We start from the raw sequence: 25,664 nt of genomic DNA, 5'->3' as shown, positions 1-25,664 counted from the left end.
TAATGGCTTGATTGAAAATGCATCATAGAGCATTAGAAATCTCATTTGCCATAGTGAGTATTTTTGTTTAAAATTTACTGATTAAAAACAATGTAAGAACTGACTAGACTAGTGTCAGAGACTACCGTGTTCCAGTTAATCCTCCTCGTACGTTTTGCTGGTCGCTGTTGAGATGCACAGCTTTCTGCAGAGCAGAAAAGTGTATTTTGGACTGACCTTGTGGTAAATGCAGTCTGCTCCTTTTTGTCCTTTTCTCCATGAAAAAATTGCCTGGCTGTCCCTTCTGCTTACCCTTGCTTCCTGCTGCCTGATGATCTGTGACCATACCAGCTGACTCTCCAAAAATACCATCGACACGATGCCAGGGTTTCCGTGGCCGTTGATTTGGCTGGCTAGGCCTTGGTGTAGGAAAAGTCACACCAACATCTCGGGTGTTTTTCTTAGTTGCACTGTTCACAATCTCCAAGTCTCCTGTAGACCAAAACAATGCAGTAACATCTTATTCTAGAGCATCTGGAAGTACTTCAACATCAGCACCTACGACACGCACAGCTCAGGGGGTGACCCTCAATTTTTAATTTGGAGTTGAAGGGTCACTTATTTTACCCCATCTTCAAGAGGCAACATCTTTTATAATACCACTTCAAATTCAAAGCAAATCCACTGTTACTTGGGATTGTTACTATATGATAATTAAATAAAATTAAAGATGTGTACATCCAGTCCCCCAGGCAAAGCAGGGATATTTTTTATTTGCATATTATTTATACATTTGTATAAATACATAACATATATTGTGTGTATGTTATATATATATAAATAATATACAAATATAATATACAAATATATACGTGTATTGATTATATATTTGTATTAAAAGGGTGTGGGAGTAAACTTGAACCACCACTGCACATGAAAAAAGCAGTAATAAATAAATTATGTGTCTGATGACTGAAACAAAACCACTATTCAATTTTATGGTAGGAACTTGGCATTTAAATTAAAGTAATGGAGGAACTGGAAACTGCCACCGGAAAAAACTGAATGCAGAACTGCACCAGTCCAGGATGAGCTTGTGTTTTAAATAGAACATAACATCCAAAATATTACCAAGAGGAATGTGAAACACTGCAGTCACAGGCCTTCTGAAATAGTATGTGCCTACAAAATACATTCTGTGAGTAACAGATGTCTTACAGAGAAAACAAAATATAAAAAAATAGTCAGTCCACCTTTACGACTGAAATGAATCAGAAGTTTAGGTTAATAAAACTTACTAGTGAGTGAGAAAGTTGGCTACTACTCAAGCAAGACAAGAAAGGAAATGAAATGGGTCATTTTAATTAGACCAGAACATTCTTTTCTAAAAGCACATGAAGTGAATTTGAAGAATGCTGTACATACGTACCCATAACCAGGATTGTACAACAGACCCTGGAAAATGTTTTCAAAGAGATAAAAAGCAGAAGCAAAACACAAAAGACAAACTTGGAAGCCAGCAGCTCACCTGCTTGGACACCTTTGTTTAACATCCGTGTTCGTCGCTTGTTACTAAGAGCTGAGCTTGGCCCCCAAGAACTGCTGCTTGAAGAAGTTGAATCCAACGAAACACGGATTGCCTTCTGGAGGGGGAGAAAAAACAACAGAAATTCCTAAAAACCTAAGTGAAATGAAAAGGAAGAGGGATTTAAACAGCAAGTCATCCCTATTCGCAGTACCTTGACTCTAATGTTATTTAGATGTTTAAGAGGCTGCTCAGTGTCTCCTATTGCTGTGCCACACAACAGTCAGCCTTGGTTTTATAGCCTCATGCAGCAATGCACTTTGAGCACCCTGTTCTCGTAAGCAGAGTGCACGGTTTCTGTAAGATCAAATTCTGCACGGTGCTGAGCATCCTCCTGTTCATCTGTCCGAAGCTCAAGGGACAGCATAGCCTGTCGAGACAACTCGTCCAAAGCCCCTCTGCAGCACCAAGACCATTTGTTGGCTGTGCTTTCAGGAAAGATTGCAAAGCTCAAGGTATTTCTGCTTTGGGTAGATGGAGAAGATACATCTGAACCGAATCCTATATTCCTACCCTCTCAAACCAAAAGCCTTTAGAGGTGGCTGGTGTTGCTGGAGGGACAAACTGTCTTGAAAGAAAAGCATGTTGCTCTTTCAAGTGAATTCACAGCGAACTCCAGATCTGCAACGCTGGCACGAAAGAGCAAAATCTTCTCAAAGCGTGAGAAGTTCTCTCACCCTTGCGATCCTCACTACAAAAAGTTCTCCAGGTGGAGAAAATTCAACTCAGAATCAAGAAACATGAGGCCCATGGTGAGAGCACAGCTTAGGCGAAAGAAGGCTTTCACATCAACAGTCACTCAAACAGGAGCTCCAGCCACAAAGAGAGTAAGCAGCATGACTGCCATAGAATTTAGATTATTTTAATATGTTATAACTTAACAGACATTTAAAATGGAATATATTCTGAGGGTAATGCATCTAGTCCATAAGCTGTTTGGTTATAGAACGCACAAAAACGGTAGTGCTTTATTAACAGCAATTCAGTGGCAGTGCTTCCCTGGGCTTCAAAGCCAACAGCGCAGCACAGACCAGCCTCTGCAACTCTGCTCAATTTCATTTTTTAATTATGAAGCAGATTTTGTTTTGGTTTTTGCTTGATCATAGCAATTAGTGTTCTATTAGTAACTCATAACGCTAGCCACAATGGAAATGAACAAAGGCTTTTTATTACCTTTTTATTGATCCTCTGCTACCACCACTTCAATGCAAAACAATTTCATTTCAGCATTTAAAGCAGGCAATTTTTATTCTCGTGCACGCCGGGAAGAGCTGTTTTTTAGTTTCATAAAACTATTACAGCTCTGACACAGTGCGCTAGGCAGCTGTAGTAGGTCTGTATCTTCTTTCAGAGAACAGAAGCAAATTTGAATATGGGCTGCTCAGCAAAAGGGAAGATGGGATGAAGCAGGGAAAAAAACAAGATAACCCATTTACATGCACATGCAGAAATAAATACAAGCAGCGATTCGGTACTGAATATCGACATGCATATTCCTATTTGGACCAGAATACTCAGCGCAGTGCCTTCAAAGCCCTGCAGCAGTTAAATAGCACAACCTTTAGTTTTGTACCTGCTACCAGATGGCAGCTCTAAGAGTGCTTTAGAAATAACAAACTGGAATAGATGAAAACCTTCTGGGATGGGTTCAGCGTCTATAAATAAAAAAAGCTGCAATCAAGTTTTCTGGAAGCAGAGCTGACAATAGGCTCTCAAAAAAAAAAACTGAGCTACAAAGCGCAGCACTTGTCTGCAAGATTTGTACAGTAGTCTCCTTAGGAGTAGAGCTCCTGCTATAAATAAACAACAGTTTCTGAACCACAGATATTTGCAACTAAAAAAAAAAAAGATCTTGATTTCTGTTCTGCCAAGTATCACGGAAATTACCAACATTTGGATTTTACCATGAAGTTAAGTTCTGCCATTAATTTTCTCTCATCCTTACTTGAGGCAGGTCAATCATCTCTTTGTATGTTGGTTATATATTCACACACACAGAGCACATCATGAGATAAAAGTTACCACTTTCTAAGAGCCATATGGATTCAATGCAACACCAAGCACTGAGAACAGTGAGTCTTTATTCTCATGTAAGTATTACCGGATTCTGTTATCTATCTCATAGGTGGTTTTCAAAGTCAAGTAGACTACAGGTTGTTTTTGAGGTCTAAATAGACATTGAAGGATTAGCCTTACAAACAGAATATGGAATAAAATCATCATGCCTCATCCCTGGCAGTGCCCAAGGCCAGGCTGGATGGGGCTTTGAGCAAGCTGGTCTGGTGGGAGGGGTCCCCGTCTATGGCAGGGGGGCTGGAATTAGATGATCTTTATGGTCCCTCCCAACCCAACCTATTCTCTGATTCTACGAACTTCCCAACGCTACAACCATGGCACAGCATGTTGGATCCTAATTTGATATTTAGACAGTCAGTGTGCTGATTAACAGTGTTAATGTTACAAAGTTTGACTGTTTTATTTCGCAATATTAATAAAAATATTTTAAAACAATTCTTAGCCTTGGAAGTCTTTCTTCCCAGACTTGCATTCAGTAACTTGACAGACAAATTTAGTTGGTTGTATTAAGAAAAACTAACTTGTTTCTCTAAAACCCATTATTAACAATAACACTATCACTTTCTTCCACCAAAAAAGAAGAAATATTTCCTACTTGTTCCTGTACTTTTCAGCATTAATGTATATTACAGAACTCCAGAACTCTTATTTCTTTCTATAATCATCAAATCCGTACCATGGCTGCCTTTCAGGAAATTAATTTTCATTTCTCCTGCAGGAGGCCACGTACAAATTCAGCTGAAGTCATCAGAACGATTCTCTCAGCTTCATAACAGCTTTACTCCAGAGTTTTTGTCTAGAACTCTCAGGCCAAATGCTTTCTTTTAATGTGCCTAAACTGCCAAATACAGAAACTTACAACCAGCCAACACTCGGATGTTGATTAAATTCCAACATTTAAAATAGACAAACAATAATAAAATTCATATAAATCCTTTGATCCTTTTTATTAAACAGTATTTATTGTTGCCCAGATATACTTAGGTAGCAGTATTCAGTCAAAAGCTGCAACCTGAACTTTCTACCAGGACTGCAAAAAGCACAGAACCTGCACGGAACTAGAAATAAGACAGAGCAGCATCTTGTTTCCCAAGACTACCTCCCAGGCAAATAAAGGAAGAGGAAAAAAGACACAGAAGAACAGAAAGAAAGGAAGCAGGATTGATGTTTTAAGGTATTCTGAGCTCCTCCTTATTCCTGGAGAGGCAAAAGAGACTGTGTCTTGCTTTTGAGCTATCAAAGATAGAAGCCTACCACTGTGTGTTTTAAGTGATTCTCCAAGTAACAACAGAGACTTTATTGCTGTACAGTAGTTTAAGAGTGCCTGTAAAAATTAGCTAAAATTATCTTTTGGTCTAACTGATCACATACCTGGGTCTCTTTCCGCTTCCTGTGTTTCTCAGCAGTAACCTTGGGATATTCTACGCCCACTGCTTTGCTGCTTCCCTTGTCCCACTTTTCAGAGCGACTCTTCTGCTGGTTGATGGTGCAATAAAGCTGGGAAAGTCTTGGTGACACCCGCACTCTTTCATGCCCAAAAGCCCTGATGAGCCTGGCGGTGTCGATGGTGGAAATGGAACTGCTCACCTCTGTCTGAGTAACAGTTTCCAGCTCTGTTTGGGTTACCCCATCTGATTCAGAGATGGTAGAACTTATTGTGGTGCAATGATCTTTACTAAGCCTGCTCTCTGAGGAAGTGTCACTAGGAGTTTCCAAGTACTGCTGGTGCTCCAAAATTTTATTCATGTGGCAGATCATTTTCTCTTCTGACCTACTTTTTCTAAGCTCAACAAAGCTATTTTCATCATGGTTGATAAATGCCCTTTCTTCAACACATGCTGCATGAGGCTCCGAGGTACTTTCAGACGTGTTCTTTTCTGGCAGCCTTACTTTCTTCTGCTCTCTTATCTTGTATTTTCTTTCAAAAACATTCTTACCTGATTTTGCTGGTATTAGCGTATGCTTAATCGGATTCTGAAGGACCCTGGCCAATCGATCGAGGCGCTCAACGAGGGAGAGCTCACCGTTACCCCTAAAATCATGGTGCTGGTACCTCTTCTGGCGCTCCAGAAACTTAACCCAGAGGTCATCCAAGCTACCGGTGGAGTGGGTTCTCTGTCTCAGCGGCAGGTCTTTCTCCACATTCTCACGAAGACAAGTTGTTTGGCTACAGGTTAAAGGATAACTTCTAGCTGCCTTTTGTTCTGCGTCTCTTCTGCCGCGCTGAAGCAGCTCCTTTCCAGACATTTCACTCTCCGGAGACATACCAACGTTTAGATCCTCGTTCTTGCTGTAATCTGCTTCTGCAGCGAGCGGGAAGAACTCGTTTTCACCATCGCTCTTATGACGGGCAGAGAAAACACGTTTATGGCGATGTGCGTTCTTCCGGTTCTGGAAGACAGCACTTGAGGCAGGTCTAGCACGTCCAACACCAGAACCGTCCTCCGAGAGCTCGCTGTTCGACTGGAAGGAGCTCTCACGCATGGACATGGGATGATGAAGGTAGAACTGGGCAGACTTGAAGACCGAGTGAGTGGTTTTCACAGACTTTAAACAATCCGCGTGTTCTGCAACAGAAGAAAATCCTTTTGTTGTTGTTGTTCATTTACAAGGAAGCAAATAAAAACCAGCAAATCTGAAACAGGGTGATTTTCATCTCAACTCTCCCATTCCCAAAACGCAGCTCACTTAGGAATGAAGTTTTAGCATTATTAAAAGTACGTAAGTAGTATTTTCTATCATTTGCAACCCGGAACCCAAGAGAATACTGGATTCAACTGAATCTGAAGGAGGAATCTAGATATGCTGCATGTAATCACAGAGATCAAAGTTTGGACAAATTTATATTATTGGAAACCTTACATTTATGGAAACTCATGACAGGAAGCCACAGCTCATTTTGCCTTTCAGACAAACGCCCAGGGAGTACAAATGTCCCCCTAGGGCTATGCCTGAATATTACCTCTTAACTCAGAAAAGCACTATATACAAGACAACCAATACCCCCTCCTGTATAGCTCCTGGAAACATTTCTGATAGTATATCAAGACCTAGCTCTGCTTTTTATTCAAGCTCAAATAACACATTTTAGCTCAAAGCAGCAGTGAAATCCCCCAAGAATATGCTACAACTTGAAATTACAGAGCACTATATGCAGGAATACAACTATTCACTCATTTGTAACAGACACACATTAAGTATGCATGCAGCACATTCTAGCAGAAAAATACTCCAAAGACAACTTTAAAGCCATTTTAATAAACTGGAAAAACCATAAAAAATAAAAAGTAAAAATGTTTCATATTACGTTCTTTGTACAACAGACTGAGTTATACAATCATATAGTCAAGGATCCATAAAGGAAGAAAGCAGGAACTACAGATCCTAGTGCCAGAAGGATTTCTCAAGTCCTCAAATACTCAAATTAGTTTTCCCTGGCTTTTCAACATTCTCCCCCAAAATGTTTTGTTGTTTTAAGCTATCTTCTCATTTCTCTCCTTCTGCAATTGTAACAAAGAACTGTTTTTTTTGTTTCTTTTTTTTTTAAAAAAGAAAAATTTGCTGCTGTTTCAGCAAAAGGGGTATTAAGTCCCACAACCAAGCCCTTCCCCACCCAAAGGAGGAAAAGCCTACCTGCCTCATCATGAATCACAGGCTAGGGTTTTATAAAACCTCAGTTCCACATGGGAAATAGTGATGCAAGACAAGCACAGAAAGAGTTACGATAAAATTATGTCATTTTATCCTGTTAACACAGGCTTCATAAATTTTACTTTTATTCAGTCACTTGTTTCCTTGCATATCTTCCCTTCCCTGTCTCATCACAGAAACATTTCAGTGTCATGTTAAGATCAGGAACAGCACACCCAGTCTCACTAGCTCTGAAATGAGAGGAATTTGTGTTTGCATACAAGGTCAATGTTTATGTACCTATGTAGGAACATTCCTCCACATCCTCCTGACTAATGAGATTAGGCTTGGGAATACTATGCAGAATTTTTGTTACTTCTGTATTTTACAAAAAAAAGGTTACCGACAAAACGGAAGGAATGCAAACAGACAAAAAATAAAGCTGTTTATATAGAGAAACTTTTTTTAAAAAAATAAATAACTTGCAGAATTTTAAGCTCTAGACAAGCTCTGTGGGTAGAGGTAATCTTTTATTAGGCCTGCTAAAAATACAGTTGAAAGAGTCAGAAGATTTTAAACATGCAAGTTCTCTTTCAGAAAGCTTGCTTATTAAGCTTTCAACTGTACTGTTTTAACAAAAGATTATTTCTACTTAGTTCTTTTCCTGCCTGTGTCTTTAGGCCATCATTCCTACAGAAAAATACCTTTAGTTAATTTTATATTAACAGTTGTGCTCCCGTTTCATTTTTACCCAGGCTATTCAGACAGACAGCATAAATGGTTCTCTGCTCCAGCGCAGCATTTTGTTTCTTATTGCAGGTTCTTGTTTGGAAAGCTACTTCTATACATGCAGTCTTTCTTCAATTCTAACACTGTGACCCAAGATTCATCTTCTGTTTTGAGTTACCCCCAGCAAAAAAAAAAAAAAAGCTTTTTTTTTATATTAAAAAAAAGTTATTCCTCTTTTCTGTATCCTTGCATTTTAAAAGTGTTCAGAGAATTATTTCTTCTGTTCAAATAAATAGGTTAAGAGAATGTTGTCGTTGTTGCACTAATTCAACTATTGATCCTATGCAGGTTTATCAAAAAAGCAAATACAAAATAATGACATTAAGCGTCTTACAGAAATATTTTAAATTATCTTCTGGAAATATCAATAATGTAATCTCCATTCTGAAGAAAAAAGCTTCACTTCAAAAGAAAATCCCTTCTAAATGGAAGAACTGAAGTCATCAGCAGGAATCGCTATCGATACATCAGCGCAGCTCTACGGGGTGACCTTATCCCAGGCATACTGAGCTCTCTGCTTAAAACAACAAAAATAATCATACTGAAGTATGATTGTTCTATTTAATGGAATGCATTTCAAAAACATATTCCATTAAGCACCTTCATATGGTGAGTTTACATGGTATTAGGAAAAATAAATGGGCTCCCTAGAATACTGTACGGGACTCTGCCTGTAAGAGCAGGAACCCTGTCATTCGGCATCCATTATGCGGTTCACATGGTTCTGGTCCCACCCAATATTAGTATCCATAGTTACATTACCTTCTTGCAATTTGCTCATTCTGTTTGACTTAGCACATGTACTCTGTGATAAACACCTGCCCTGATGAATTCAGAGCTGTATCTAGGAGAGATGGCAACCACAGCACCGTTTTCTGTTTAGAGTTACTTCTGCCCAGGAACAAGATGCAATTCCCGAACTGAACAAAAATCCTCATCCTTCCTCATACGTGAGGAAGTTTATCAGACACTCAAAATGGCAGCATGAGGTTTTGTACAAAAGGAGTGTCCATCAGGACTAATTTTAGCTACTATCATGAGATACAGTGCAAAACCGTTAGTTAGCTCAGCGTCGTTTCGTTTTGTTGGCATTCCAACAATGCAAGATTGCCTTAAAGTCGGCTGCTGTAGTATAAACCCTGACCTTCATCCCTCAGGAACTCCTCCATTAACCTTCTTGGATGGTGAGGAAGAAGGACATCAGTCAAATCAAATAGAAACTCAGTTAAATACCAGCATTACAGAGATACTTCACATGACATCACAAGATATCAGTGTATCTGTGGGAAGGAACAAAGCTCCTGCCCAATATACTGAGCCATCCCATGTGCTTTTACTTCTATTATTTTCTACATTTGCATCCTTCCCATACTTAAGAGAAAGCTTTGCACTTCACAAACTTAACAGAGTGCCTTAAAAAAGAAAAATAATCTTAAAAAAGGCCCTAATAAGAACTGTAGCTACTGGAATCCTAGCAAATAGAAATGTCCATGTTTCGCAGTATTAGGTTAAAGGCTGGACCAGAGGAGCTTAGATGTCTTTTCCAACCTAAATGATTCTACGATTCTAAGTATTTGGGCAGTCAGGGAGAAGCAGAGAGATGGAGAACAGAAAAAAGAGTCAGATTTAGCATCTTCAGGCAGAGTATAAGCAGTAGCATAAGACCAAACACCATGGATCCTAAAACCTAGTTCTTTTGATGTGATTTCATTCACATGTGTTAAAATACATGTATGTGTGTATATATATATATATATATATGTATATATATACATATATATTTTTTTTTAAAAAAAAAAAGAACACCACCATGATAACTACCTGGGGCAGCCTCTAGGGGTATCATTTGTTCCTCAGCCCAGGCTAGCTTGGGCTTCGCCCTCTTACTGTACATTCCTTCTTTATGCTTGATAGCCGTACTGTCTGGAGGATTATCATCTCTGAAACCAAGCACATTTTCTGGAAGCCTTGAGGGATGAGCATCACTTGATCCTGCAGAAAGAAAGGGCAGTAATTATGAGTAAAAGGTGGAAACACGAAGAATAGATACAGAAATTTCACAACAAAGATGTCTGAAAGAAAGCCTATTATCCAAGTATCAGTACCAGTACATTCAGAAACCAGCAATCATGATCCCTAGAGAGCAGATCTAATGACTAATAGGCAGCAGGCACTGCAGGATTGTTTTCCACAAACTTTGGTGACAACGTTCTTCCGTGAGATGCAGATAAACTTACCTTTTCTACTAATGAGCAGAAAAGAACACAAGAAAATTAGCATTAGACAAGTCTGCTAGGAAGCCAGACACAGGACTTCAGACTCCCTCCGATTCAAATTAAATTCCACACGTTTTCACTGACTGATGTAAATGCCTATTTTCTGAGCTCAGAATAGCCATGGAGAACAGCTAGAAGACAAGACCAGGTCTGTATAACCTCTAAACAGGAATTCAAGACAACAGCAGCATAGTTCTTGGTATTGTATCTCTGTGTCCTAATGTTAGAAACCTAAAACGGCCCCTAACTGATTTATTGTCCTTGTCAACACCACCTGGCTACATTCAGCAGACTTACCCAGTTTCCTTCAGCTACAACTCGGGAGCTAAGAATCCCAGCAGCCCGTTTAAAAACTACTGTTTGGTTGGGTTGTTGTTGTTGTTAGTTTGTTGAGGGGGATTGTTTGTTTGTTTATTTGTTTTTAACTCCGCTCTGCATTTTCTAGAACCTTGCACTGTCTCGTATGCATGCTGAATTTTTGTATCTAGCATATTTTTAGAAAACAAGACTTGCCTCGCATTTGTTTCTCTCATTCTGACCATACTACAAGAGGCAGACTGGAAGGAGGTAATGAGCAGGGACACAAATAATTGCAAGCACAGCTTGGGGCTACAGTGACTAACCTGTGCACTTACTGTCGCCGCCGTACCAACCTACTCCCCTGGGGCACATCTGATAGGAACTGGACATCTTTATAATATTAATTTTGTCTACAAATAACTTTGGATGTCAAAAAGCTCTGGTTGAAAACAACATGAAAGTAAGACCTACAAAGCTTAAGTGATGTGTTCTTTACACATAGAAGAGAACTTAAAAAAAACAAGATGATTATTAATCCTAGATCATCCTTTTCTCTACTAAACAAGAAGTGTTTCTTACTGAGAGATAGGTGGATGGGGTGGTAAGAGGTTAGTTTGTATTTTAAACCACAGTTACAAATTGCAATATTTATAGGAATTTTCTATACTGGAATCCTCGAAAATGGAGGAAGGACATTCAATACTGAAAAAGCTACTATCAGAAATGCTTGCGGTATTTCCTGGTATTTCAGAATGCACAAATCGCAAATTAAAAAAAAATATGAGAGAGAGAGAGAGAGAAAATACAGAAAGAAAGGAACTATAAGGAAGGAGAACTGGCAGAGATGTGAAAGAGCCCAAACTAAACAGTAACTCCCAGAGAAAAGTAAAGAATTATCAAGTTCCAAGACATTCAGCCTTGTTTCTTTGCCCTGCTAACAGAATGAGAACATCCTTTTCATCAGAGACTTTGAAACCGTAACCTTAAGTCAGGACTCATATATCTTTGTGTTATAAAGTGGCGTGAATGTGAACAAAGACATTTTTCTATTAAAATCAGCACACTTCCTCTAAACTAGGAGAAGAGTTCTGAGCTAAACTGAGATAATTCTGCATGCAAAATAGATATATTTTGACCCATAAACTACAACCATGATCTCACATTGGAACATCTAAGCCAAATAAGTACCTGAGTGAGAGCTCTTAATGCTAGTTTCTGATCCAACTGGAGAAATTTTGGATCCTGCTCTGAGATAAGGAACATAATACATCCCAGTACTTCCAGAAGGTTTATACGGCAGCAGTAACGGCTGATCTGCAGGGATGGAAAGCACAGCAATTAACAGAAGTCAGGATTTAATCCTTTAATGCAGCTGAAGATAAAAGTAACAGATCAGGATGCAAGGAGACAGAAGGTGGTCATTGCAGTAAATCTCGAGAAACAGCATATTCTTTAGGAAAATAAATTGCAATTATTAAGTATCTAATGAACACCTACCCATGGGTTAGAAGACTGACTGTCAATTAAATAGAAAAGATAGCTTACTTGCCAATGGTTTTCCTCAAAGATCAATATTAAATTATTAAATTTGTGACTAGGGTGACAAACGCTGGCTTAAAAAATAAAAATACAACTCATATATCCACAGAGCCTCCATTGACCCACGGTTAATGAAATCATTTACAATGAGCATCGATATCTGTCTCTTGAGTCAATAAACACAGTGTGCTGTTATAACAGAACACACACAAATGTCTGGACCAAAACGTTAGCTGACTTCTAATAGAGAAGAGAACAGCTGATCAAATAGCTGGCATATTTTGCACTCTGATGTAATGAAGTAATCTGTTCTCAACTACACCATTTTAAACACCTTGACAATAGAGATACAAAGTCCAGAGCACAGGAAAATAGTACAAAACCTACAGTTTTTGTAGTACAAAACATCAGTGTGGGAAACCACACTGCAACATCCATATTCCTCCGTCAAGCTTTAAAAAGCCCCACATACCCTCTTTTATTCTATGTATTTCATTCTAAAATAGTGATGGGCACATTTTTCTTAGTTTTCATCCAACCACTAATCTTTTTTAAGCTGTAAGCAGTGAACCAAATCAAGTTACCTAGAAACAAAACCCGAATTTTTTCTTGAACCAAGCCTGTCTCCAACAAATGTGGTTCCAGATAGACTTGAACTGAACCACAACTGTCTTGATACAGCTCCCTACCAACAAGACTGTAAATCCCAAGTGTAAGGGTTCGTTTCATATGAACTGTAAATATCAATATTAGAATTATCTCGAGAATGTTACTTCCACAAAAAAGCTGCGGTTTTGTTTTTACTACCCATAAATACCTCAAACTTGAACAGATGGAAGACTACACATAAGACACTGATTTGCTCACCACCCTGCCTCGGGAAAGAGGAAATTTTGTTAAGAGCTGAAGTTGTATTTTGGGGAAATTCACGTATTTTCTGGAGAGACGACTGATGGGTAGTATTTTCACTGTCTTGTGAATTAACATAAATTTCTGCTGAAAAGGTTGTTTTTTCAGGACTTTCTGTCGTTATCTGGGTGGTGGCATCAGAGGTGCTTTTCCCAGTTTCTGCAGGAACTATGGAGTTGCAGATATCCTTCAGATCACACCCCCCTGAACCCACGGCCTGCAGGCTCTCACTGCCTTGCGGAGGCAGCTCTTGGGCTGCTGTGCTTGGAACAGAGGAAAGCACCAGGCAGTGATCTGCTGAAGACACTGGCAGGGGGAAAGATGAACCCCTCTGATCTTCTGGAATAAGGGCAGCAGTTGGTAATTTAGAAACAGCTTCTAATAAAGCTTCTGGAGTTTTTAAAGGCACTGGTAGGGTATTAACTTCAGGTTTATCCCCCAGTCTCATCTCATTTGCAGTATTCAAGTCCCTGTGCAGCTCTGAGTTATTACATTTTGGGGAAAGAGTTATGTGGACACAAGACAGCACTTTCTTAATTGGCGATGAAGGAGACACAGACATGGTGGTGAAAACCTCATCTGGAGACGAATGGCGAGACGCACCGATTTGCTCTCCGGAAGCCTCTTTCTGAATGAGAGGCACTGCATCAGAAGGATGTTGCTCTTCTTCCAACAGCTTAACTTGGCCCTTCAGCAAATCAGTTTGTATGGCTGGATGGGAATCCTCTAAGCTCTCACACAACTGGATGCGGCCAGGCGGGCTGCTCTCCTCCTGCTGATCAGAGTTTACAGAACAGGGTTCAGAAAGCCCATTCGTACCTTGACTGAATCTTGCAGCAGAGTCTAGCCCCAGGATTCTGGCACTGTGCCTGCCCGATTCAGTCACATCTTGAGACAGAATGTCAGGATTTTTTGCACTAAGGGTCTGTCTCTCATCAGCACGGATGCTTACAGAATCCTGATCTGACAAACAGTCTGTTTCTTGATAAGCTCCAGCTCTGTCACTGCCAGCAGAGACACGATGAAACCTGGCTCTGTCAGCAGTAAATGCCATCTCATCAGACCGTGAGCCAGAGAGAACTGGACTTGAAGGAGGACAAGCCTTAGATCTTTCCCAATGTTGCTTGCCATGTCTCTGTTCCTCAGCGCTAGCAGAACCAACCTCCAAAGGCATTAACCCATCGAGACCATCTCCACTAAGACTGCCACTGAGTGCCATGGAAGTCAGAGGCGACGGAAAACGTTTTCGGGATGAAAAGGTGATAGAGGTAATTTGCTTCGACATCTCTTCGGAACACTTCGGAAAAGACAGCTTTTTCTGAGCTGGTAAATGGACTTCTGTTTGCACATCAGAAGCAGCTGCAGACCTCACCACACATCCGTCCCGTTCCTTCTGCAACGGTGAGTGAAGTCCAACGACGCCAGCAGAATGACTACTTGCAACTGGCTGATGTTGGCTGCAGATAGGCGTTTGAACAGCACTCGGAGATTTAAAGGGTGTATCCTTCAGAAGGCAATGATCAGGAGGATTAGCTCTGTATAAAGGCACGACTTGTTGTAAGCTCGACTCTAAAAGCTCCTTAGTCCTGGAGGCTTGTGTTTGGCTGTCAGCATGAAATCTTTTGTCACTCAAAGCTTTGAAGTAGTCCATGTCCTGTTCCTGATTACAGCCATAGCCAGAAGCAGCTTCCAAACCGCAACTCCGTGCACCCTGAAAAACACAGAAGAATTGATATAGGTTATGTGGACGGCTTTCTGTCCTCACCAACATCAGGATTTCAGAATTCAGAGAAAGAGCAGTGCTATCAGTAATCGAGAGTCTGTAATTACAAATGAGCACACGCTTTCTCTGGAACTCATTTTTTATGCAACTAATTAAAAATTTGTTTTATTTTAAGTGCTAGCAAATTAGCTAACAGTTTTATTCTTGTTTATCAGTGAGTGGAGTGATGTTGAGAAGTATTTGCAACTTAATTATCCTAAGAGCTAGAACCTTTTAGTTTTGTAAGCTATAAAGTTGTATTACAGATGTCGGCTCTGATGCTTGTTATGACATCAAAACTTTCTACCTTTTTATGAACTTTTTTCGTACACAGTTGAACACTTACCATAAACCTACTTCAAAATGTACTAGGAAAAATGACTACCCTTGGAATGCATATTTGTTCATTAAGTTCAAAGTGATTTAGACACACACATACACCACTATAGCCTTGTAATTTCAGTGCTATTTTAATCGTTAAAAAGATAACCAGTTAGATACACAATCACAGAAACACTTAGGTCAGAAGAGACCACCGGAGGTCTCCAGTCTGATCTGCTCAAAGCAGGGTAAATTCAACATCCCGACAGCTTGCTGAGGGACTTGTCTCATCAAATTTCATAGACCTCCAAGGACAGAGATTTTACACACAAGCTTAACTACCTGTGATCTTTTAAGTTTCTGATGAAAGGTGTCCCTTAATAGCTCCATGGAGAAACAAAACACAATGCAGAACCCCCCACTTTACCTTCCAATTACAAGTGCTCAAGCCTTAACCAAGTGCGTGATGTTAAATGCTGGCAACCTCCACGAAATCAGTTATAGCAGGCAGCTAAAAATATTTTCGTTTGGAGCAGAGTCCAAACAAACTCCACGCAAGCGAAGCACTGTGTTGTGACATTTTAAGGTTACAGGGATGCTCTGGAATCTGACATTTTGCTACGGCATAACTATCACAATATAAAGTAGAACTTTTATATTAAATGTTTTCCCTCGCACATGAGTTGCTTGATTCTAGCGTTCACGAAGCAGAACTAAAGTCAAAGAAACTCAATCAAAAGGCAAGAAGAAACGTTCTTTAAAAAGAGAGATGTTCTTTAAAAAGCATGAGAAAATATTTAATTAGAAAAGCTTTAATTTTCCATAATTGATATTTTTGTTTTCCTTTAAAAAAAGCATGCCAACTTCCCAGACAAGACCTACAATAAATCTTTTTATGGTCACCACCCACTGCTGACAGTAATTAAAATATGACTGAAAACAATCAGACCTTTCATTTACTCTTTAAGGCAAATTATAGCTTGTAAAAACTTCCCAATTTTCAGGCGCAGATCATTTTCATTCTCCCATCAAAACAGACACATTTGCCACAAATACTTTTTTTCCCCCATTCTTTTTGAAAGCTGCTGAAACTGCTGGATACTGCAAACAGCATAAGGAAATCCTAGCAGTAGGTAAGACACTAATCCAGCCAAAACCAAGGATGTCCACTGTCAGTTGTCCTTGTTCATAAATTTGGGGCTAAATTACGTTTACGTCTTTGTCTGACCATGAAAATTGTCCCACATCCATATCACACCCCTCTATCACAGCCACTACGTTTAGGACCCTACTATTTGGTTACCCACATTCAGGCATCTCTGTCATGTATTTTACACAGCAGTATAAAATTCTGAGTCTTAAGTTATTTGCTTACGGCCATTTAAGAAACAAACTAATAACTTTAACTTTCTTCTTGGTTTTCTTGCCCAATTTTACTAACCGTTTGCAGCCTATTCTCCTGCCTTCATTGCTCCATATTCTCCTGTACCTCAAGGTCCACTGCCACCAGCCAAACAGCTCCACCATCAACAATCAACAGCAAACTGCTGTAGTAAGTAAATAAAATTAAAGCAACACAGGCTATAGCCCAACAGCAGAATCAGTCAAAAAACCCGCACCCTACCCTTTACATACTCTCCTCCTCAGATGGTGTTGCCTTTCAGCACCTGTTAATGAGGCAGAAAACCTACACAGCAGTTAATGGGACAATTCCCAGGGCGTGCTCCTCAGTTACAGCCCCTGCTTTCTACGGAGCCTGTGCTGCCTTCTGGCATCTCAAAATGAAATCTGAGTTCTCTACACCTTTTGCAGACAAACCATTAAATATACCATACAGAGAGAGAATGCATAAAGGGTTCAACAAGTGGCTCTCGGTACTTGCCAAACAACACAAATAAACGTGTCTAAATATATCAGTGAAGTTTGAAAACGCTTTAAATCTCATTACAAAGCACAGACACTAGCAAGGAACATTCATCATCTGCAGGGGCTTACAGAGATAAACCAGATGGACAAATAAAATGTGATCCTCTCTCTGCGGCAGAGACCTGTGTTTTTAAGGCTTTTCTCATTACAGCAGAAGCTCCAAAATGCTGGCAGCTCATCTTTGCAGCAACTTACCTGACTGGTGTAAGAAGGCAGTTTGGAAGAAAAGAAATGCAAATACCTCATGATCACACTACAAGCAAGTGAATAAAACACCACACTCCCAGATGCATGCGGAAAACCTGTTCATCTAAGAGCACAAAGATAAATGCTTGCAAGTATAATTGAGAAAAACTTACGTTACCATTCACAGTATTATTTTTTTTTTCCTGTCAGTGTTGATCAAAACCTGCAACAGACTTTGCCCTGAAGCAAACTAAGGCAACTGCTCCCCTGATCTGCTAACTGCTCGGCTGCAGGGAGGGCACCTTCAGTAAGGGCAGTAACAAAACAAAGGAAACGCTGGTTTTTACAAGTAGCTGTTGCAATTCCAGAGTGACTTTTTATCCACAGAGATTCTTCTCACTTAATCAGGTTTGAACTAAACCTGGTATCATACTCTTATTCCCCCTCCTGACGCAAAATACCAACCCACGTTTCACACGCCATGCTAGACAGCAGCTCCCTCTTCCATTATTCCAGCCCATCTCTTTCTGACAGATTGGTTTAGCGTCAGGGGCAATCGTGGTTAGCTGGGAACAGCAAGACAAGACAAACAGTTTCATCAGCATCCAAAATTGACATCAAAATCCCTGGAGTGCAGTAGCGCATCTGAATGGCTAGGATTACTCTTCTTAGGATTACTCTTCCAAGGCTAGGATTACTCTTCCAAAGCAGTACTTTTCTGTGGCCTTACCTATTCCAAGGAAGTGCATTAGTTTATTTGAGTCCCTGCATTTCCTGTGGCTGGGAGGGACAATAAGAGGGTGTAGAAGTGTGTAAGGACACGGGGCACTTCTGTGCCAGGGCAGGGCTGCTCCTGAGCCCATCTCTTCCCTGAGCCATGTACCAGTTCAACCGCCTGAATGCAGCAACTCCTACTGAAAGCAAGCACAGCAGTTGCTATAAACTCATCTTCCCAAGCCTTTCACATGTTTTATTGTGCTTGTTATGTGTCATCTTTCCAAAAAAGATCTGTACGGCATATGATCCACAAGAGAATGCAGTGCAAATTTATAGCTACAACTCAGTGAACTTCCTGAAAAAGCAAGTAAGAACAAGGAGTGGAAAAATACAGTATATAGTGGAAGAATACAGAATGCAAAGGGAGAATACTCGTAGGTAAATCAAGTGATAGCTACTTCGCATCCCCACGAATATAGGTGGAGTAATAAGATCCTAAATTTAGATGGAAAGAAACCATGGGGTTAGTATGTTGAAATTCTCTTACATCCAACATCATTTCGAAACCCCTCAGCCCAAATGAGGGGGCACAGAAAGAAATGCACATATGCAAAAGGCACAGGAAGAAGGTTAAATTTGAAAGACAATACACCTGGCGCAGAACAGCACCTACAAGTCTTCAGATTTTCCCATCTGGCTACAGATATAGAAATTACCCAAAGTGACACTTAGGATAAGTGTCACGAGGTTTACCTCCACACAACGTAAAATTTAACATTTCCTAGGCACCTTCATATAACATTCAGTTAATAAATCCACAGACTGGGGCTCCTGTGATACTCTCCTAAAGAAGCCCAGTGCCCTGCACCTTCCCTTTCGTTGAAGGACCAGTTAAGACCCTTAGGAAGAGTCGACTGGAAATGGAGTCAGTATGAAGTTTAAGAAATAAGCTGTATAAGTCCCATGTTTGCCATCTATCCCTAAACAGCCCTGCCAAGATTTAGTGTTTATAAGCACATGAGTAAACTATTTCTCACCTTGTGTATAATGGAAGAGCTATAAAATGGACAGGAGGACGCCACCAATTAAGTGCACAGAAAACAGATGCACAGGGCAGGGTTTGTCAGTTTTACAGAAGAGAAAGCAAAGAAAACAATTCAGATTCTGAGTTACAGTCATGAGCGTTGCTTGCTATTAGAAATGCATCTTCAAAATTAAATGTCATTTTTATATAGAATGCTCCTTTCCGGGGGCAGTATTCAGCTGAGCACTTCAATACATGTTTGAAGCCTGTTCGTTTGCGTATGTCCCAATCACCTCCTTAAAACACTCGGCTTAACTAGAACTTGAGAAACCCTTACGCTTTTTCTTTTTTAGAGCATCTGTTATTTAACACATCACAAATGACAAACAGCAATCGATCAGACGCTATCCCAAACGTAGAACAGAACAATACTCAGATGATCCCTGAGAAGAACTCTCCCAAATTGTCCTGCTCTTTACTTGCATTTTCTTTTTAGTAGACAAGCTTCACATCTTTCCTGCTAGAAATAATAAAATATCACAGCGGTACATTTCTTGAGTTTTCACCTATAAAAAATGAGAGGCAGCATATAAACTTTCTAAAAAAGAATATTTGTCATAAGCCTGCATCAGAAGCACTAAATAAAAATGACGATCTGATGAAAGAATTGTTTGCGTGAGTGCTAGGAACAGTTTGCCATTCATAATCTTTAAAGTTTAGGAGAAGGAAAATATCTTTTCATAATCATTTTTCTGTTCTTTTTGAGTCAACACATTGCCAGCTTCGCTCTGTAAATTCAGGAGGTATTTTACAGAACGGTTTCCATTAAACTTATAGTAGATTATTTTGTCAGCAATAAAACTGGCTGCATTTTTTTCAGTGAAATAGTTTTATTTTCAACAATCTGGATTTTTCAGTGACATTGTTTTCCTTGGAGGGAAACAAACATTTATCTCAAGTATAACAAAAAAAGAAAAAAAAAAGCATCTACCTTCATTCTGCAAATTCAAAACTACTTTTGATCTCCAATTAAAGCTATTGTAGAGTAAAAATGCTTCCAAGATCAAAGCAGAAGGTGTTGTAGTTAAGCCAAAAGTAATTTCTTGGAGTCTTGACTTACAAAACAATGGTATTTTTTTTTCTTATTCTACATTGGGACAAAACAATTCATAGCCAACACTAAGTCTCATAAAGGTAGACCTATTTGGTTCCAAACTGTAACATGTCAGTATTAGGGACAAAGCTGCGACCTAGCAAGAATTAAAAGCTCAAGAAAATAGCTCCAGAGCCTCTAGTTTTTGATGAGCAGACTGAAGCAGACATTTGTGGGTTTATTTACTTATTTTTATTTTTAAGTGGGAAGAGTCTCTTGTCTGAAATTCCAAAAGTACATAAAATTGTTAAATTTATTTTCCTTTTTCTTTTTTCAGGCTCAAAGATTACATCAATACCTGAATAACTGAAGTTTGGTCTGATGCTTTTTTGAAGCTGATGTCTCTATTACCAACACTGCTCTTGACAAAGAAACTGTAAACGCAAATATGGGCTACACATGAATCATACTCTCCCCCTACCCTAAACTACTGCTTTTCCTGGCATGCAGTCAGTCTGCAGAAAAAAAAAAAGAAAAGAAAAAAAAGACTAACTAAAGCTAAAGACATTTGTCCCATCCTTGGAAGTGTTCAAGGCCAGGCTGGATGGGGCTTTGAGCAACCTGGTCTGGTGGGAGGTGTCCCTGCCCATGGCAGGAGGTTGGAACCGGGTGATCTTTAAGGTCCCTTCCAACCCAAACCCTTCTGTGATTCTATGGTTGTCTGGAACACCAGATTAAGGACAGGTAATGACTGCATTTTCACATGCAACGTTTCTATATTCTCAGAAACTGCCCCAATTATCTTCAGTTCTGCCTGATTATCTGGTCTCTCTTCCAGTAACTCAGTACATTCTATCCTTCACTGCATGAAAAGATCATCCATCCCCTACTCATCTTATACAAACACCTCCACGTTTTTCCAGTTTATTCTTTTGTTTAAAAATACCCTCTAAGAACAGTGGCCTACCTTGGGACACACAGACAGCCACTAAAAGCTTGACGTGAGACAGCATTATCTCATGTCCAGTCATCTTGTACAACATCCTTCCTCCACAAAAGGAGGAGTTTACAAGGCACTGTCAACAAGTGTAAATGTTCTGTGAAAAGCAGAACTCATTAAACCTAATGGGATCACGAGCAGTGTGCATTTCTCCCATCACATAATAGCTGACCGTGTCTCTCTGCTTCATACCTTACAATCATAGAACGGTTTGGGTTGGAAAGGACCTTAAAGATCATCACACCTTCCTTCAGAGCATCTTCAGTTATGTATTAGTACTACCCCTGAGATATCCAACTATCAGCTGGGAAAAAGAAAAAACAGGAAAAAAAACAGGATGTGCTACAGCTGGTCCAGACTAAGCCATGCCCAAAGAAGAAACAAGCTTATCCACTAACTTCATCTGCACCCCTCTCCCTGTCTATCCACCGGTCTTCAAAAACATCAGAAATATAATTCATCACTGTATGCTGGAAGGGAAGACAAAATTTCAGAGCAGCTGTTTCTCTTTCATACCTTGGCTAGTCCAGATTTCTTGGCACTCAGAAGCAGCTCCGCCTTTATCTCCTTTATTCTTTGTCGGTCCTCTTCATTCAAGTCTGACACAGATTCCTGAGATCGGCTGGCCAGCTTTAGCTTCACCCATGCTACACACAAGGGACATAATAAAGAAAGCTGATTACTTTTCTTTTTTGCTCATCATACATAGCAACAGTTTTATAATTTAAAGTCATAACTACGCTATGCATTTCTAACTACCCCAACAAAGGAAACAAAGATTAGTATCAAATACAGTGGTTTGAATATACGAAACACACTCCTGGACAGACGGACCAGGAATACGAGTCAAAATGGACCTTTTGAGCATTTGTTTGGAAAAATGGATCCAGAACCAACTGCCTGGTTCTGACATCTTTACAGCCTCAGGCTCAAGCCAACACTCTTACACAATCCCTTCCCAAGTACTTAAACTAGCACATTTCTAATAGCTATGTGGACAAAACCACAGTAACAATTTAGGCAAAAGAAGTATCCAAACTGGTAAACTACAATTCTATCCTATTCTTTCATCCTACATAAGGAGACAAAGACATTGAACATTAAGCCTTGTCCCATTAAAGCTTATCATAAGCAACATAACGTGGTATGTGATATCAGCAACATAATGTCATATGTGGCATGAACCTTTAAAACCAGTGGAAAAGGTCCTCCTGTGCCCATACCCCTTCATTTCAAAAGCACTTCAAAGCAATCCCGTAAACATATACCTAAATTAAAGGTTTGCCATTCTGATATAACACTTGCTAAAACACAACTGAGCTATTTCATTACCTCGTGCTTTCCTCTCCTCTTCATCCGCACCACTCAGAATTTGTGTCGCATGGATTGCGGGTGATCCACTTCTCAGCAGGCTTTTGACACGGGCTGCCAGCGAGTCTCCACTGCTACTGCCATCGCTCTCTTGCATTCCTCCTGCCTTGCTTCCAGCTACACTCGCTTTCGACAACATGCTCTGGAAGCCTCCTGGGACATCAGTGACTCTGCCTAGAGGCTCTGAAGGAGGATCCCTCAGCAGGCTTTTGACATGGGCAGCAAGTGAATCTCCACTGCTACTGCCATCGCTCTCTTGCATGCCTCCTGCCTTGTTTCCAGCTACACTCACTTTTGACAACATGCTCTGGAAGCTTCCTGCGATATCAGTGATGCTGTCTAGAGGCACTGAAGATGGATTCCTCAGAAGGTTTTTGACGCGGGCAGCAAGGGAATCTCCACTGCTACTGCCATCACTCTCTTGCATACCTCCCGCCTTGCTTCCAGCTACACTAGCTTTAGACAACAAGCTCTGGAAGCTTCCTGGAACATTGGCAGCACTGCCGTGAGGCTCAGATGAAGAAGGATTCCCCAACCCTGAAATTCTTTCAGTGCTGAGTTCACTACTTGCATTGCTTTGTGCAACAGCGACGAGACCAGGTTGATTTCTGTCTGTAGTTACACTGCTGCAGCCTTCTGGCTCCGACCTTCCTACAGATTTCCCCATCCTAAACTCTTTGGTCATCTCCTTTATCATCTCTTCACTGCTACGCAAATTGACATCAGAAGAACTTTCCCATCTTAAATTGCCTTTGTGAGAATCCAGAGGCTTTATTACCGATCCCTCTTCTTGCATACTTCTTTGGGTCATAGTCTCATCCTGTGACAGTATCTTCTGAAACCAAAGGACGCTGTCTTTCTCCAACCCAGAATCTTTTGGGGCCATCCTCCTTTTTAATCAGCACTGGGGAAGACTCACCAGTTTCTCTAGAAGAGGCAGCAGAAAAGACAGGGTCACACCAGCTGCCAGCTATAACCTCTGCCTCTGCCAAAAGCTTACATATTTCCTGCAATACACCAGATCCAATCTGAGAATCACTTTCCTGAGCCTTATTTCTCTCACTACCCACACTCGAAGTTTGTGATCCTCTCTCAACTTCTATTTCACCTTTAACTCCAGCCAAGGAACTGGCAGTCCGTCTCTGTGAGCTGCTACTCACATCTCTCAACTCATTTTTAACTAGCAGATCCTGAGCATGTTTTGCAATCAGCATGGGACTCTCTCTATCAGAATGGCAGTCAGGTGAAACAGTCTGCAGGTGCTGGTTTGGTTCAGCTACTCTGGAGACAGCTGAATGTTCTGCCTCCTGTTGTGTGGAAAGCGGAGCACTCATCTCCACTTGGCGGCATGACACGCTGCACGGACTCAAGGGTTTGTCTCCAAAAGATCTTGAGAAGTTGGGAGAGAGTTCACTAGGTGACAGAACATCGGAGCCAACAGCTGAATTCATTGGTATAGAAATGCTGACAGTGGAAGTGCCAGAGTTGAAACTTGTTTGTGTAACTTCAACTGCTGCCAGCAGTTCACCTACAAAGAAAGAGAAAATTCTTTAAGTTTGGGACTCTGGGAAACAGCCAAATCAGTAAAGACTACTTTTTTCTTATACTAGAGGGACTAATTCTTCCCTTCTTGTAGAGGAAGAAAATAATTACAAATACTGAAAGACGTTCAGGAAGTGTTTTTAGAATGAGACTTGGCCTACCGCTTCCATGAGAATTCTCTACTGGAAGAAATCCGTTAAACCATTTTGGATAAATATCAACAAAACTACAGAAATTGACTTAAACAACTTGCATTTAAATAAATGGTTATTGTACTTTTTAAATAATTGTTCTTAGATAAGTGACATAGTGGTGACACTACATCCAAATGAATACTTGGATTATAAAAGTATCCCTGCAAGAAACGAGTCCTATGGGACAGTATTTCCAAATTACAACAGATAAGCTTGTTTCCCACTAGTGGTTGGAAAAGTCCAAAAGCAGACAGGATGCACATTTGGCATTACATTTAGCATTTAGATAGGTAATGTCTAATTGCTTTACAGAAATGAACTTAAATGCAAATGGTGTTTTTAAATCCATGCTGGCAGGTACACACAACTGCGAAAAGCCAGCTCCCAAGTATGCCTACCAACAGGAATTTTACAATCATAGAACATCCCGATTTGGAAGGGACCCACAAGGATCATCGAGTCCATTTTGTTTGTTTCAAACACAATTTTGTTTCATGCCCCAACCACCGACATTTTCAAGTACACTTAGCCCAGACAACATTGCCCCTGTACCTACTGCCAAGTGTTTCAGTTGCCAAGTCTCCCATAATGTTTACAGAAGGAAAAAAGAGAAAACAAGCAAGCCCAACAGGCTTAAGAAAAAGATGCATTTAATCTCTTCTTGTCAGAAATGCAGGTCAGCACAAGACACTTGAAAGTCTCAGATATTCAAAGGGTTAGACAGGTACTTGTGAAGAGGCTGCAGATCCGCTCTTCCCCACTGAGTACAAGATGCAAATACCAAAAGAGAATGTGCTAAGGAAAATACAAACTTTAACATTTAAATGAGGTACTACGTGGGCATGGCGCTGAAGGACTTCTTAACCCTAACTGAACACATTGTTCTTCATATAGAAATGAGTCGACACTTATTAAGGTCGTTATCCATACATTTTTTATGTTGAGATAGACTGATTCATGAACTGATCAGGTCAGCTTTAAAGTGTGTACGACTTTTTGTCACACTGAACAAGCCAAGGAAGCCTTGTGAAGAAAAATAAACCAAGACTTACTACTCTCACAGAAATAAGAAGTTTTGTAACACTTCTTTAACCTTTAGATACAAAGCATTTGCTTCATAAGAAATCCTATGAAAAGAGAAATAAAGATACACGGACACCACACTGCCAAGAAGATGCCACATAGCCAGAATTTCTTGGTGAAAAGGTATGCTTCCAACGGTTTTAATGCTTATTTTTCCAGTTCAAATATCTCACATTTGATATCAAATCATACGAAGATCAAATTGTATGAATGATGAAGAGTATCACAGGAGAAGAAACATACTTGACACTGCCAGGCCACGAATAACCTCACGGGTATCTCTGAAGTTCTGTTCTCTAAGGTTTGCACATCACAAGGCCTTCCCCTCCCACATACCTTGGGGCTGCTGGGTCCTCGCCAGC

General features: G+C 40.2%; 1 protein-coding gene across 4 annotated transcripts in view; it reads right to left on the bottom strand.

The window, feature by feature from the left end:
• ALMS1 (ALMS1 centrosome and basal body associated protein) overlaps nucleotides 1–23,585 on the bottom strand; it is a 37,086-nt gene extending 13,501 nt beyond the window's left edge. The window contains exons 1-8 of one of the 4 annotated variants that reach the window (XM_066997059.1): nucleotides 22,445–23,585; nucleotides 21,629–21,759; nucleotides 13,042–14,794; nucleotides 11,824–11,949; nucleotides 9,881–10,051; nucleotides 5,012–6,207; nucleotides 1,508–1,622; nucleotides 217–471 (exon numbers count right to left, since the gene is read on the bottom strand). In XM_066997059.1, the coding sequence (XP_066853160.1) occupies nucleotides 217–471; nucleotides 1,508–1,622; nucleotides 5,012–6,207; nucleotides 9,881–10,051; nucleotides 11,824–11,949; nucleotides 13,042–14,794; nucleotides 21,629–21,759; nucleotides 22,445–23,369 (4,672 nt within the window). In that variant the 5' untranslated portion in view covers nucleotides 23,370–23,585. The remainder of the gene's footprint in view (nucleotides 1–216; nucleotides 472–1,507; nucleotides 1,623–5,011; nucleotides 6,208–9,880; nucleotides 10,052–11,823; nucleotides 11,950–13,041; nucleotides 14,795–21,628; nucleotides 21,760–22,444) is intronic. The other 3 variants (XM_066997060.1, XM_066997061.1, XM_066997062.1) reach the window with 3 other exon arrangements.
• Nucleotides 23,586–25,664: the final 2,079 nt, after the last annotated feature.

The sequence above is a fragment of the Anser cygnoides genome, chromosome 4 (genome assembly GCF_040182565.1).
Source record: "Anser cygnoides isolate HZ-2024a breed goose chromosome 4, Taihu_goose_T2T_genome, whole genome shotgun sequence".
Classification (NCBI taxonomy): Eukaryota; Metazoa; Chordata; class Aves; order Anseriformes; family Anatidae; genus Anser; species Anser cygnoides.
The sequence above is the reverse complement of the archived record's forward strand: the minus strand, read 5'-3'. Positions and strand labels throughout refer to the sequence as shown.